The sequence below is a fragment of the Littorina saxatilis genome, linkage group LG17, assembly GCF_037325665.1.
Source record: "Littorina saxatilis isolate snail1 linkage group LG17, US_GU_Lsax_2.0, whole genome shotgun sequence".
NCBI lineage: Eukaryota > Metazoa > Mollusca > Gastropoda > Littorinimorpha > Littorinidae > Littorina > Littorina saxatilis.
Genome location: NC_090261.1, coordinates 16983138 through 16996428, shown reverse-complemented (window position 1 = coordinate 16996428; position 13291 = coordinate 16983138). Strand labels below are relative to the sequence as shown.

Sequence of the window (13291 nt, the reverse complement as noted above, 5' to 3'; positions counted from 1 at the left end):
GTTTTAACATAGAGGGGGGAATCGAGACGAGGGTCGTGGTGTATGTGGGTGTGTGTGTGTGTTTGTGTGTGTGTGTGTGTGTGTGTGTGTGTGTGTGTGTGTGTGTGTGTGTCTGTCTGTCTGTCTGTCTGTGTGTGTGTGTGTGTGTAGAGCGATTCAGACTAAACTACTGGGCCGATCTTTATGAAATTTGACATGAGAGTTCCTGGGTATGATATCCCCGGACGTTTTTTTCATTTTTTCGATAAATACCTTTGATGACGTCATATCCGGCTTTTTGTAAAAGTTGAGGCGGCACTGTCACACCCTCATTTTTCAATTAAATTGATTAAAATTTTGGCAAAGCAATCTTCGACGAAGGCCGGGGTTTGGTATTGCATTTCAGCTTGGTGGCTTAAAAACTAATGAGTGAGTTTGATCATTAAAAATCGGAAACTTATAATTAACATTATTTTTTATTAAACGATCCAAAAACAATTTCATCTTATTCTTCGTCATTTTCTGATTCCAAAAACATATACATATGTTATATTTGGATTAAAAACAAGCTCTGAAAATTAAAAAATATAAAAATTATTATTAAAATAAAATTACCGAAATCGATTTAAAAACAATTTCATCTTATTCCTTGTGGGTTCCTGATTCCAAAAACATATAGATGTGATATGTTTGGATTAAAAACACGCTCATAAAGTTAAAAAGAATAGAGATAAAGAAAAGCGTGCTATCCTTCTCAGCGCAACTACTACCCCGCTCTTCTTGTCAATTTCACTGCCTGTGCATCGAGCGGTGGACTGACGATGCTACGAGTATACGCTCTTGCTGTAAAAATGCAGTGAGTTCAGTTTCATTCTGTTAGTTCGACAGCTTGACTAAATGTTATAATTTCGCCTTACGCGACTTGTTTACATTTACAAGTTTTGACTAAATGTTTTAACGTAGAGGGGGAATCGAGACGAGGGTCGTGGTGTGTGTGTGTGTCTGTCTGTCTGTCTGTCTGTCTGTGCGTGTGTGTTGGAGCCGCTCGGTTTGCACGAGATTCTTTTTCTTCTTCGACAGTTCATCCTCCGATACTGTAGCAGAACGTTTCATCTTTCTACATTTAGTCAAGTTTTGACTAAATGTTTTAACATAGAGGGGGGAATCGAGACGAGGGTCGTGGTGTATGTGGGTGTGTGTGTGTGTTTGTGTGTGTGTGTGTGTGTGTGTGTGTCTGTGTGTCTGTCTGTCTCTGTGTGTGTGTGTGTGTGTGTGTGTAGAGCGATTCAGACTAAACTACTGGACCGATCTTTATGAAATTTTACATGAGAGTTCCTGGGAATGATATCCCCGGACATTTTTTCTTTTTTTCGATAAATGTCTTTGATGACGTCATATCCGGCTTTTTGTAAAAGTTGAGGCGGCACTGTCACACCCTCATTTTTCAATCAAATTGATTGAAATTTTGGCCAAGCAATCTTCGACGAAGGCCGGACTTCGGTATTGCATTTCAGCTTGGTGGCTTAAAAATTAATCAATGACTTTGGTCATTAAAAATCTGGAAATTGTAAAACATTTTTTTTTATATAAAACGATCCAAATTTACGTTCATCTTATTCTTCATCATTTCCTGATTCCAAAAAAAGTATAAATATGTTCTATTTGGATTAAAAACAAGCTCTGAAAATTAAAAATATAAAAATTATTATCAAAATTATTTTTGAAATCAATTTAAAAACACTTTCATCTTATTCCTTGTCGGTTCCTGATTCCAAAAACTTATAGATATGATATGTTTGGATTAAAAACACGCTCAGAAAGTTAAAACGAAAAGAGGTACAGTAAAGCGTGCTATGAAGCACAGCGCAACCGCTACCGCGCCAAACAGGCTCGTCACTTTCACTGCCTTTTGCACTAGCGGCGGACTACGTTCAGTTTCATTCTGTGAGTTCCACAGCTTGACTAAATGTAGTAATTTCGCCTTACGCGACTTGTTTCACTTTCGAGTATGCGGACGACTGAACTTGACCGCTAAAAAGTAGTCCTTTCGGAATCATTACGCCGAGTCTGAACATGAGGTCCGAACATTGTTTTTAGGCAGGATCTAGGTGAAAGCGAGGCTGTTCTTATCTCTGTATACAGTCGAGAGAGAGATAAATGCATGTCGAGACATACATGTATACACACACACACACGCACACACCACCACCACCCTCGTCTCGATTCCCCGTCTATGTTAAATCATTTAGTCAAAACTTGACTACATGTAACAAGTCGCGTAAGGCGAAAATACAATATTTAGTCAAGTAGCTGTCGAACTCACAGAATGAAACTGAACGCAACGCAACGCAGCAAGACCGTATACTCGTAGCATCGTCACTCCACCGCCCGTGGCAAAGGCAGTGCCCGTGGAATTGACAAGAAGAGCGGGGTATTCGTTGCGCTGAGAAGGATAGCACGCTTTTCTGTACCTCTCTTCGTTTTAACTTTCTGAGCGTGTTTTTAATCCAAACATATCATATCTATATGTTTTTGGAATCAGGAACCAACAAGGAATAAGATGAAAGTGTTTTTAAATTGATTTCGAAAAAAAACCATTTGATAATAATTTTTATATATTTATTTTTCAGAGCTTGTTTTTAATCCGAATATAACATATTTATATGTTTTTGGAATCAGCAAATGATGGAGAATAAGATAAACGTAAATTTGGATCGTTTTATAAATTTTTATTTTTTTTTACAATTTTCCGATTTTTAATGACCAAAGTCATTAATTAATTTTTAAGCCACCAAGCTGAAATGCAATACCGAAGTCCGGGCTTCGTCGAAGATTACTTGACCAAAATTTCAACCAATTTGGTTGAAAAATGAGGGCGTGACAGTGCCGCCTCAACTTTCACGAAAAGCCGGATATGACGTCATCAAAGACCTTTATCAAAAAAATGAAAAAAAACGTTCGGGGATTTCATACCCAGGAACTCTCATGTCAAATTTCATAAAGATCGGTCCAGTAGTTTAGTCTGAATCGCTCTACACACACACACAGACACACACACACACACACGCACACACGCACACACACACACACGCACACACCACCACCACCCTCGTCTCGATTCCCCGTCTATGTTAAATCATTTAGTCAAAACTTGACTACATGTAAAAAGCAAGGTCTTGAAAGGGGGAAGATTTAACTCAGGAGTCTTGAACGTTTTCTTTTTTCAGTGCATCATTATACAGTGTTCTCTCCAGTGATGTCAAACGTAATGACTGGCAATCCACGGCGTGATTTTATACTTGTAATGACGTCCAGCTATCACCCAGGGTGGCTTAGCGCCTTGAGTCAGAAAATCACGATACACCACCTTCTTGATCTCATACCGCGTGAAAAGGGGACCAGGCCAACTGGCAATCTTCTCTCTCTCTCTCTCTCTCTCTCTCTCTCTCTCTCTCTCTCTCTCTCTCTCTCTCTCTCTCTCTCTCTCTCTCTCTGTTAATCCGCAACTCATTAATCTAATCCAAACTCCTGGACATCGCTCGTTACCTCTGATCCCCCGTTGTTCATATCGCTCGTTAGCCCTAATCCCCCCGGGCCGTAATAATCTGACCCTCCCCCGGGGTGAGAGTGTGTTGTTGTTGGTGTTGCCTCGAGGGTCGCAGTGTTAGTGTGCGTGCTTTTCTGGCTACCTCAGGGGGAAAGTAGAAACGAGAGTTTTCATTATATGCCTTGGGTTGTTTTCGGTTATGTCACGCCTCAGGCTTTCTGTTCGGTAGTGATCACATTTTGAGGCTGGATGCCCATTCTTTTTCTTTTTTAACCCAATTAATACCTCTTTCCTGAAACTCTTTCCCATGGTCTGTATGAGATTTTATTCGAGAGAAATGACCTGGGAAGACCGGAGAGCTACACTCACCTTCTCTCTCTCATCCACACACGCACGCACGATAGGCCAATTGTTTCTAAGAGGACGTTAAAACTAATCATCAATCAAAAACGGACGCACGCACCCACGCATGTGCTCTCTCTCTATCTATCTATCTATCTATTGTTCGTGGTGGGTTCTCTGTCTCTTTCCCCGTTCCAGTAAATTGTATCGTTACCTCTCCGCGCAGATACTACTCAGTCTGTTTCTCGCATTTACAAGTCTGTCTCTTTCTGTATCTGTCTGTCTATCTGTCTGTGTCTCTCTCTCTGTCTCTCTCTGTGTGTCTCTCTCTCTGTGTCTCTCTCTCTGTTTGTCTCTATCTGTGTCTATCCCCCCCTCTCTCTTTCTCTCCTCTCTCTCCGTCTCTCCCCCCCCCCCCCCCCCGCTCTTTCTCTCCTCTCTCTCCGTCTCTCTCTCTCCCCCCCCCCCTTCTCTCTCTCTCTCTCTCTCTCTCTTTCTCTCTCAACACCTAAGGATCAGCCTGTGGCGACAACACGAGAACAACTGGGATGCATTGTGTTTTAGCTAACGAGTAGTGTGACCATAACCAGCTCATTGTATAAGCCGCTGTCCTGAGGGGCCCCGAGTCTATCAGCACGGTGTCGTGCGGTCACCACACTGCCCTGACCGGGAGACGACTTACAACTCCCCAACAATTATAATAAATACTCTGTGAGGACCACGCGGGCTCGTTCTCACCTTCTCTGAAACTCGCTGGCTCGGAGAGGCTGTCGGGTTCTGGGCTGTTGAATCAGTCAACTAACTACAAAGGCGGATAGTTATAATGTGTGCAGCGCTTGCAAGCAAAGTGAACTGTGGCCTGTGGTGACGCTATACATTCTTTGTGGCAAAGAGATTTCAAAACCAGCGCTTAGTGCAGTTGTTTGACACTTTCTGGGGTTGTTTGACACTTTCTCGGGTGGACTTTTGTGAATCTGCTGCTGATCATTGAAACGATAATTAAGTGTGGCGATACAACAGTGAAATGAAGAGGTAGGCTTATACCTTCGACGCTGTTTCTTGGGAACTGTACCGCTTTTACCCAGTTTTGAGTGGCGTCAACTGTGAAGGGCCATGCATTTGCGGATTTCTGGGGATTTGTCGATAATCACCGCTAAACGTGTTGATTGATTTTGACCGATAACGCGAGGATTTTGCTTCTTAAGAGACTGTGCCATGGGCTGAGTATACGAGTGGTCTCGTTGTTTATGACTGTGGGTGAAGTAGTGGTTGAAACAAAACGGGTGTGGTTGTGCAAAAAATGCGCATTACTTCCCGAGTCTCCGTGTGACAAGTGTTCACAGGGAGTATGGATTACGGTTGATAACTTCATCCACCGGCACTGTCGGAATTCTCCCCAAAGACTGACAAAGGGAGGAAATGGGAAAGAGGGGAAGGTAGGCTAACAGGACGAGAGTCAGAGCGAGATTGAATTTCGTTATCAATAGCTGTAGCCGGACGAAGGTCTCTTCCTGTGCTTTGAAGAACAAAGATGATCGATCGCCGGAGCTCAGGAATCAATATTTGATTATAATCGGTCGATCAATGGCACTAATGTGAGCAAAGCTAGGGATTATAAAAGATAAAGGCATATAGCTGATTGACTTTGTTGCCTGGCTTAGGTTTTCCTAGGAAAGACTCAAAGCAACTGCAGTAGTTTAGAGCAAGTGAATGTTGTGTCATATGTCGCTAAGGGATCTTCCCAATCATGCGCTGCATTTTTGTGGATCTTGGCTGCATGAATACTCTTTGGGGCAAAGGATTCGTTTTGAGGTCGTACATATTTTGAGTGCTTTCAAAGTGAGTGATCCGTTGACTTCTTGACACACGCTCTACATCAAAAGCGTTTTTGTCTTGTGTTCATACATGAAAAACTGAGCTGTATACATCTTCATCATGGCGAGTTTACTTATCTCAGGCGGCAGCAACTTTCGGGGCAACTTTTCCATGTACCAGCTGCAGCCGCGCAGGTTTACCCCCGACCCTCCCACGGTCCCTGTGCGACGCAGATTTTCCACTGACATGTCATCATCATTTGGAATTTCCACTGACATGTCGTCATCATACAGAACTTCCCCTGACATATCATCTTCATTCAGAACTTCCACTGACATGTCGTCATCATTCTCTGAAGGGACGTATAGCTCCAAGTTCATCACAAGCAGCCCCCGAGTTAGTCCGGGTTCTAGTCAGGCTTCCTACGCATCTGTCACCTCTGCTGGTGGAGGTCTCAGTTCTACGCACAAGACACACACACAGAGCATCCCCCTGGGGTTCAAGCACGGAGAAAGGAACGTGGACCACAGAGAAAACGGGTATTATTCTAACTATCCCCCAACATTCACACAGTTGGTGCCTGGTCATAGGGACAGTCATTACCGTCCTAACTTCTCAATGGCAGTCACGCCATGTGTAGCTAGTCAGAATGGGACTTCCAGAGTTATTGCTAGGGATGCAGCTGTGCCGTGGAGTAGTACCATTTTGCGTGATGCAGGAAATCAAGTAATGCTTGTCCGTCACACTGAGAAAGGCCAAAAAGACAGGATAAACGGTCCCTCCAATACTTACCCCGCGCACAGTCAGTCAGTGATGGAAGTTCATCCCGATGGCATGTTGAAGGTTGTCCCAGTTTCCAGTAACAGCAGCATCGTTTTACGGGATGTGAGCAACCACATGGATATCCTTAGCAATGGCACGGCAATGCCTCAGTGTTGTGGTGGACAACAATATTGTTACGCGCACAAAGAGTTGGATTCCACACACCCTCCCATCAATTTAAATCTGCGCATTGATAATGCATGCAAATGTGTTGATCGTGAGTCATATCCAGAAAGACCCGTCCAGTTCTTCAGAGAGAAAATTCGTGATCATAGGAGGAACTGCGAGTTATACCAACATCCACAGTACATTTCTTTGCCAAACAGACATTCTGCGACCCGTCCAACCAGCAAACTGACGGAAAACCCCTCCCTTTCCCGTAGACATTCTTACACACTCGTAGCTTCAACATTCAAGCCGCAAAGACAGGTAGATCGACAGAAAAAAGATCAAAAGGAAACGCTTACAACATATCGTAGTACTTCATGCGAAAGACCAAAACAGTGTCATCAAACTTCACATGGCAAACAGCGAAGTGTCACGTTCAAACTCCCTCAGGAAGAAAAAGTTGAGTGCAGAGGTCACTGTCTTCATGTTCTTTGTGACACTTGCGTCAAAGGCCGTAAGCAATTCAGTGACAGAGAGAACAAAAGAGGTTTGTAATTGTAAATCTATTATTTAGATTTTAAAAGTTAGTTTTAGCGCCAAAATGAGGCGTCTGACAATCTGGCTGGCCACACAAAATTAAATTATTTGAAAAATGCTCGCTCTTTACGGAGGGCACCTAGGATGTTCAGGTATACGGTCGGCAGCCAATAGCACGGCCAGTCTAGTTACTGTAAACGCAGGTTGAGCGGAGGTTGCACTTACAAGGTCGCAGGGTTATCATCACTCTACCGGCGTCACATTTTTTCGACCTCACAGATCGTTCTTTAAACCACCCCCATATTGCACGAATTTGCATCGTTTCACTTATTTTATCCAACATTGCTTTCATTCTTCTTCTTCTTTTTACATTTAGTCAAGTTTTGACTAAATGTTTTAACATAGAGGGGGGAATCGAGACGAGGGTCGTGGTGTATGTCTGTCTGTCTGTCTGTCTGTCTGTCTGTGTGTGTGTGTAGAGCGATTCAGACTAAACTACTGGACCGATCTTTATGAAATTTGACATGAGAGTTCCTGGGTATGATATCCTCAGACGTTTTTTTCATTTTTTCGATAAATGTCTTTGATGACGTCATATCCGGCTTTTCGTGAAAGTTGAGGCGGCACTGTCACGCTCTCATTTTTCAACCAAATTGGTTGAAATTTTGGTCAAGTAATCTCCGACGAAGCCCGGACTTCGGTATTGCATTTCAGCTTGGTGGCTTAAAAATTAATTTATGACTTTGGTCATTAAAAATCTGAAAATTGTAAAAAAAAAAAAATTTTATAAAACGATCCAAATTTACGTTCATCTTATTCTCCATCATTTTCTGATTCCAAAAACATATAAATATGTTATATTTGGATTAAAAACAAGCTCTAAAAATTAAAAATATTAAAATTATGATCAAAATTAAATTTTCGAAATCAATTTAAAAACACTTTCATCTTATTCCTTGTCGGTTCCTGATTCCAAAAACATATAGATATGATATGTTTGGATTGAAAACACGCTCAGAAAGTTAAAACGAAGAGAGGTACAGAAAAGCGTGCTATCCTTCTCAGCGCAACTACTACCCCGCTCTTCTTGTCAATTTCACTACCTTTGCCATGAGCGGTGGACTGACGATGCTACGAGTATACGGTCTTGCTGCGTTGCATTGCGTTCAGTTTCATTCTGTGAGTTCGACAGCTACTTGACTAAATGTTGTATTTTCGCCTTACGCGACTTTTTACATTTAGTCAAGTTTTGACTAAATGTTTTAACGTAGAGGGGGGAATCGAGACGAGGGTTGTGGTGTATGTGTGTGTGTGTCTGTGTGTGTGTGTAGAGCGATTCAGACCAAACTACTGGACCGATCTTTATGAAATTTGACATGAGAGTTCCTGGGAATGATATCCCCGGACGTTTTTTTCTAATTTTCGATAAATACCTTTGATGACGTCATATCCGGCTTTTTGTAAAAGTTGAGGCGGCACTGTCACACCCTCATTTTTCAATCAAATTGATTGAAATTTTGGCCCAGCAATCTTCGACGAAGGCCGGACTTCGGTATTGCATTTCAGCTTGGTGGCTTAAAAATTAATTAATGACTTTAGTCATTAAAAATCTGAAAATTGTAAAAAAAAAAAATTGTTTTTACAACGATCCAAATTTACGTTTATCTTATTCTTCATCATTTTCTGATTCCAAAAACATATAAATATGTTATATTCGGATTAAAAACAAGCTCTGAAAATTAAAAATATAAAAATTATTATTAAAATAAAATTTTCAAAATCGATTTAAAAACAATTTCATCTTATTCCTTGTGGGTTCCTGATTCCAAAAACATATAGATGTGATATGTTTGGATTAAAAACACGCTCAGAAAGTTAAAAAGAATAGAGATAAAGAAAAGCGTGCTATCCTTCTCAGCGCAACTACTACCCCGCTCTTCTTGTCAATTTCACTGCCTGTGCATCGAGCGGTGGACTGACGATGCTACGAGTATACGCTCTTGCTGTAAAAATGCAGTGAGTTCAGTTTCATTCTGTTAGTTCGACAGCTTGACTAAATGTTGTAATTTCGCCTTACGCGACTTGTTTTTAATTAACATTAAATTTCAGGATTTTATGCCTGACTGTTTTGTTAAACTGGACCCCTTTCATTTGTGTGTGTTACAGATCAGAGGAGGAAAACTGGGTTCGAATCCAGCGGTCTGTCCCTCAAGGGCGGCGAGCTGTCATCGTGCACCTCCATGCCGGACCTACGTCGTGAGACCGTCGTCCTGTCACAAGCTACACCCCCCAAGGTCAGTCTTTGTCTTTACTTCGTGGGTCTTTGTGACAAAGAATTAAGTAGTTCTGATACAGAGTGATGATATTGCGGTTGATGGCATTTTTTATTTATTTTTTATTTTCTCTGACTGTCTTTTGAATTTCCCTCCAATTACCCCATCTCGCACACGCACTCACCCAAACACCTCACAGACCCAGAAAATAGTAGTTTTATTTGGAATTATATATATATATATATATAACATCAGAAATTGTGAAAGAAACAATTGAAAGTCAGCAGAGACTTTCTTCCGAGATTTGTTAAAATCTCTTAGCAGAGATAGAGAGAGAAGTAAGTATCCCTTCACAGACAGCCTATTGGGAGCATCAGACCCTCCTCAAGGGGGACCGAGATTTACAGAGCAAATATATAAATATATTTAAATATATAAATTTAAATATATAAAGTTATAATAAGAGTGCTGCTAAAAATGCCAAAATGTGCACTCGATCGCTTGTACTTTTCAAGAAAAGTTAAATATAGAATGACGTCAAGAGCGAGAATGCATAGAAATTATACATGAGCAAGGGAGATCATCCTTTACTCTGTGTGTGTCTCCACCGCCTACATTCCAACTAGTGGAATTTTGAAAGCAGGGAGCACACTAGAGGTAATGGAAGAGGTGGGGGGAGGGGGTAAGAATTAGATCTAGAAAGAACTCTTCACAGACAGCCTACTGGAGAATCAAACCCTTTCGGAGCCGATTGCAACACTGAATAACGAAGAGTTCTTTCTAGATCTAATTCTTACCCCCTCCCCCCACCTCTTCCATTACCTCTAGTGTGCTCCCTGCTTTCAAAATTCCACTAGTTGGAATGTAGGCGGTGGAGACACACACAGAGTAAAGGATGATCTCCCTTGCTCATGTATAATTTCTATGCATTCTCGCTCTTGACGTCATTCTATATATATATATATATATATATATTTTTTTTTTATTGACTCACATGCGAAGCAAAAGTGAGTCTATGTACTCACCCGAGTCGTCCGTCCGTCCGTCCGGACGTCCGGACGTCCGTCCGGAAAACTTTAACGTTGGATATTTCTTGGACACTATTCAGTCTATCAGTACCAAATTTGGCAAGATGGTGTATGATGACAAGGCCCCAAAAAACATACATAGCATCTTGACCTTGCTTCAAGGTCAAGGTCGCAGGGGCCATAAATGTTGTCTAAAAAACAGCTATTTTTCCCATTTTCTCTGAAGTTTTTGAGATTGAATACCTCACCTATATATGATATATAGGGCAAAGTAAGCCCCATCTTTTGATACCAGTTTGGTTTACCTTGCTTCAAGGTCAAGGTCACAGGAGCTCTTCAAAGTTGGATTGTATACATATTTTGAAGTGACCTTGACCCTGAACTATGGAAGATAACTGTTTCAAACTTAAAAATTATGTGGGGCACATGTTATGCTTTCATCATGAGACACATTTGGTCACATATGGTCAAGGTCACTTTGACCCTTATGAAATGTGACCAAAATAAGGTAGTGAACCACTAAAAGTGACCATATCTCATGGTAGAAAGAGCCAATAAGCACCATTGTACTTCCTATGTCTTGAATGAACAGCTTTGTGTTGCATGACCTTGGATGACCTTGACCTTGGGTCAAGGTCACATGTATTTTGGTAGGAAAAATGTGTAAAGCAGTTCTTAGTGTATGATGTCATTGCTAGGTTTAGTTATTTGACCTTGACCCTGAAGGTCAAGGTCATGTCAAGGTCAAGCATGTGAGTCGTATGGGCTTTGCCCTTCTTGTTTATTTATTTTTTATTTTAGTTTATGTTGTCTTTTGTTTGTAAACTTTTTTTTATTGTTGTGATTTAGTTTTTTCATTTATTAGAGTGCCCTGCCAATGTCACCTCCATCCCAGCCCCTGACCATTGCCTTTTATCCTTGTTGTTTTGCTATCAGTGTTTGCTATTGGTTTCACATTAGTGCTACTGTGTTCATCACTCTTTTCCTTTGGTGTCCTGAAAATATTGCTGCTTTTTTCGATGGTGATCTGTATTCTGACATAAGAAAACATGTTGACACTTATTGTGTATTTATTCTCGTGTCTGCGTCTTTCTGTTTCCCCCACCCCCCACTTTCTATCTCGGTGGGGCTTGCATTTTTAGCAAGTACTTTTCTTTCAAATGATAGAATAAGATTGTGGCGTTTCAACACCTCTCGACTCCTTCAAAAGAGAGCATGAAATCGATAAGGTTTCGCATATGTTCGATAATTTGACTTCAACAAACCAAAACGTCGAAGGTGAAAACACTCAAGCATTCCTACTTCGCTAGAGGTTACTCAGCAAAGGAAGAATCGAACTAGGGGTTGTGAATTTTAATCTTTTTTTTAAAGTGATTTAATTTCTAAAGTTGAAGTGGTGCTTTCAAACTGAAGACATCCCCACCCCCCCCCCCCCCCCCAAACCCCCAAAAAAAAAAAAAAAAAATCTTCACGTGTTGAAGCAACGTGCGGAAAAGTACACGCGTGTGAAAGTTATAGACATCAACCTCCTCGATTTGTACACAAATCTGTTCTCCCGGGGTTAAGGTGAAGGGTTCCGTTGACGGTAGACCGTTAAGTTGTTGACACGCGCGCGGTTGAAAATCATTGCTCAGGTGCACCAGTGATTTAGGATGGAGTGAGTGGTAGGTGCTAGTGTTAGCGTTGTAATATTGTCGGGCAGGCGCTACAAGATGGGTTCAGAGACGAGTTGCCCAGAGCGGTTCGCCACGAGTCGCTCGCAGTGCGAATGACAAAAAGCCGTGTCTTAGGGCAGTGCAGGAAAGCGCTCGCGAAGCACTCGGCGAGCGGCTTTGGTATATGCTCGCCCACCGCCCCCCGCGTTATCCACGATGGCGGCGGTGTTTACACTGCGATGCCGTGTAGCGTGTTTCGATCTTCTCGGCGTGGTTTTCGACGTGACCCGAGGGATCCACTGCTTTTCAAGGTTCAGGGACTACCCCAGCTAAATTTCCCATCATAACTACATTCTCTCTGACGATTTCACTGACCGAATCGTCTACTGGTTTAAGAAGTACAACTGTTTTCGTATCTCGCAGCAATCGTGCTTTCTTCGTCGCCATCGTGAAGCGATTTGCCTCGTTGTGAGCCCGTTGCAGACCTGGGAACCCATACGATTTCGCCGTATTTTGTACGCATGATTGTCGAGAATACGATCAGTACAGTCACTGGAAAAAAAATACGACCAAAAACATTCCTAGACTACTTTTCTTCACAAGCCCATCTCGAAGCCGATCCAGTATTTTGACACGTGATTACAGTTTTTGTTGGTAAACATTGAAAAAAAGCATTTGTTTTAAATGTATAGGTAAACTTAATCAATGGTGTGACAGACGCGTGTGAAGCATACTTTAATCATGGATGTTCATATGCTGTGTGGAGTACGCTCATTTTTCTGAAAATACACCAAGTTTGTTTGAGAACACTCTAAGTGCAAAACAGGGGTTCCCAGGTCTGCCGTTGCATAGACCAATCCAGAGCGACTTTTCTCTGAGCGGGCTATTGTGATTCTGAGCAACGCATGGCTGGTGTGATATATGGCGTGGTTGAGTCACACAAAACATCCTCAAGTGTGAATATCTGTCACGTGCCGTGTTTTCTCTGGCAGATTTGTTGAAGCTTCAAAGTAGAAACGGCAGACTTTCTTTTTTCTATTGCTCGCCTTTTGGGACAGATACGACGTCTGTTTATGTACACTGAGAAGTAGTAACCGATGATTTACCAAAGTAGAATCGACAGACTTTCATTTTTATTGGTCACCTGTTTGGAATGATACGACTTTTGTTTATATACACGGAGAC

The 13291-nt window shown here is 41.8% G+C and overlaps 1 protein-coding gene across 3 annotated transcripts in view; it reads left to right on the top strand.

The window, feature by feature from the left end:
- The window catches only part of LOC138952902 (mitogen-activated protein kinase-binding protein 1-like), a 154865-nt gene that overhangs the window by 98282 nt on the left and 43292 nt on the right, over nt 1-13291 (top strand). For all 3 annotated transcript variants that reach the window (XM_070324653.1, XM_070324651.1, XM_070324652.1), the window contains exon 21: nt 9317-9444. In XM_070324653.1, the coding sequence (XP_070180754.1) occupies nt 9317-9444 (128 nt within the window). The remainder of the gene's footprint in view (nt 1-9316; nt 9445-13291) is intronic.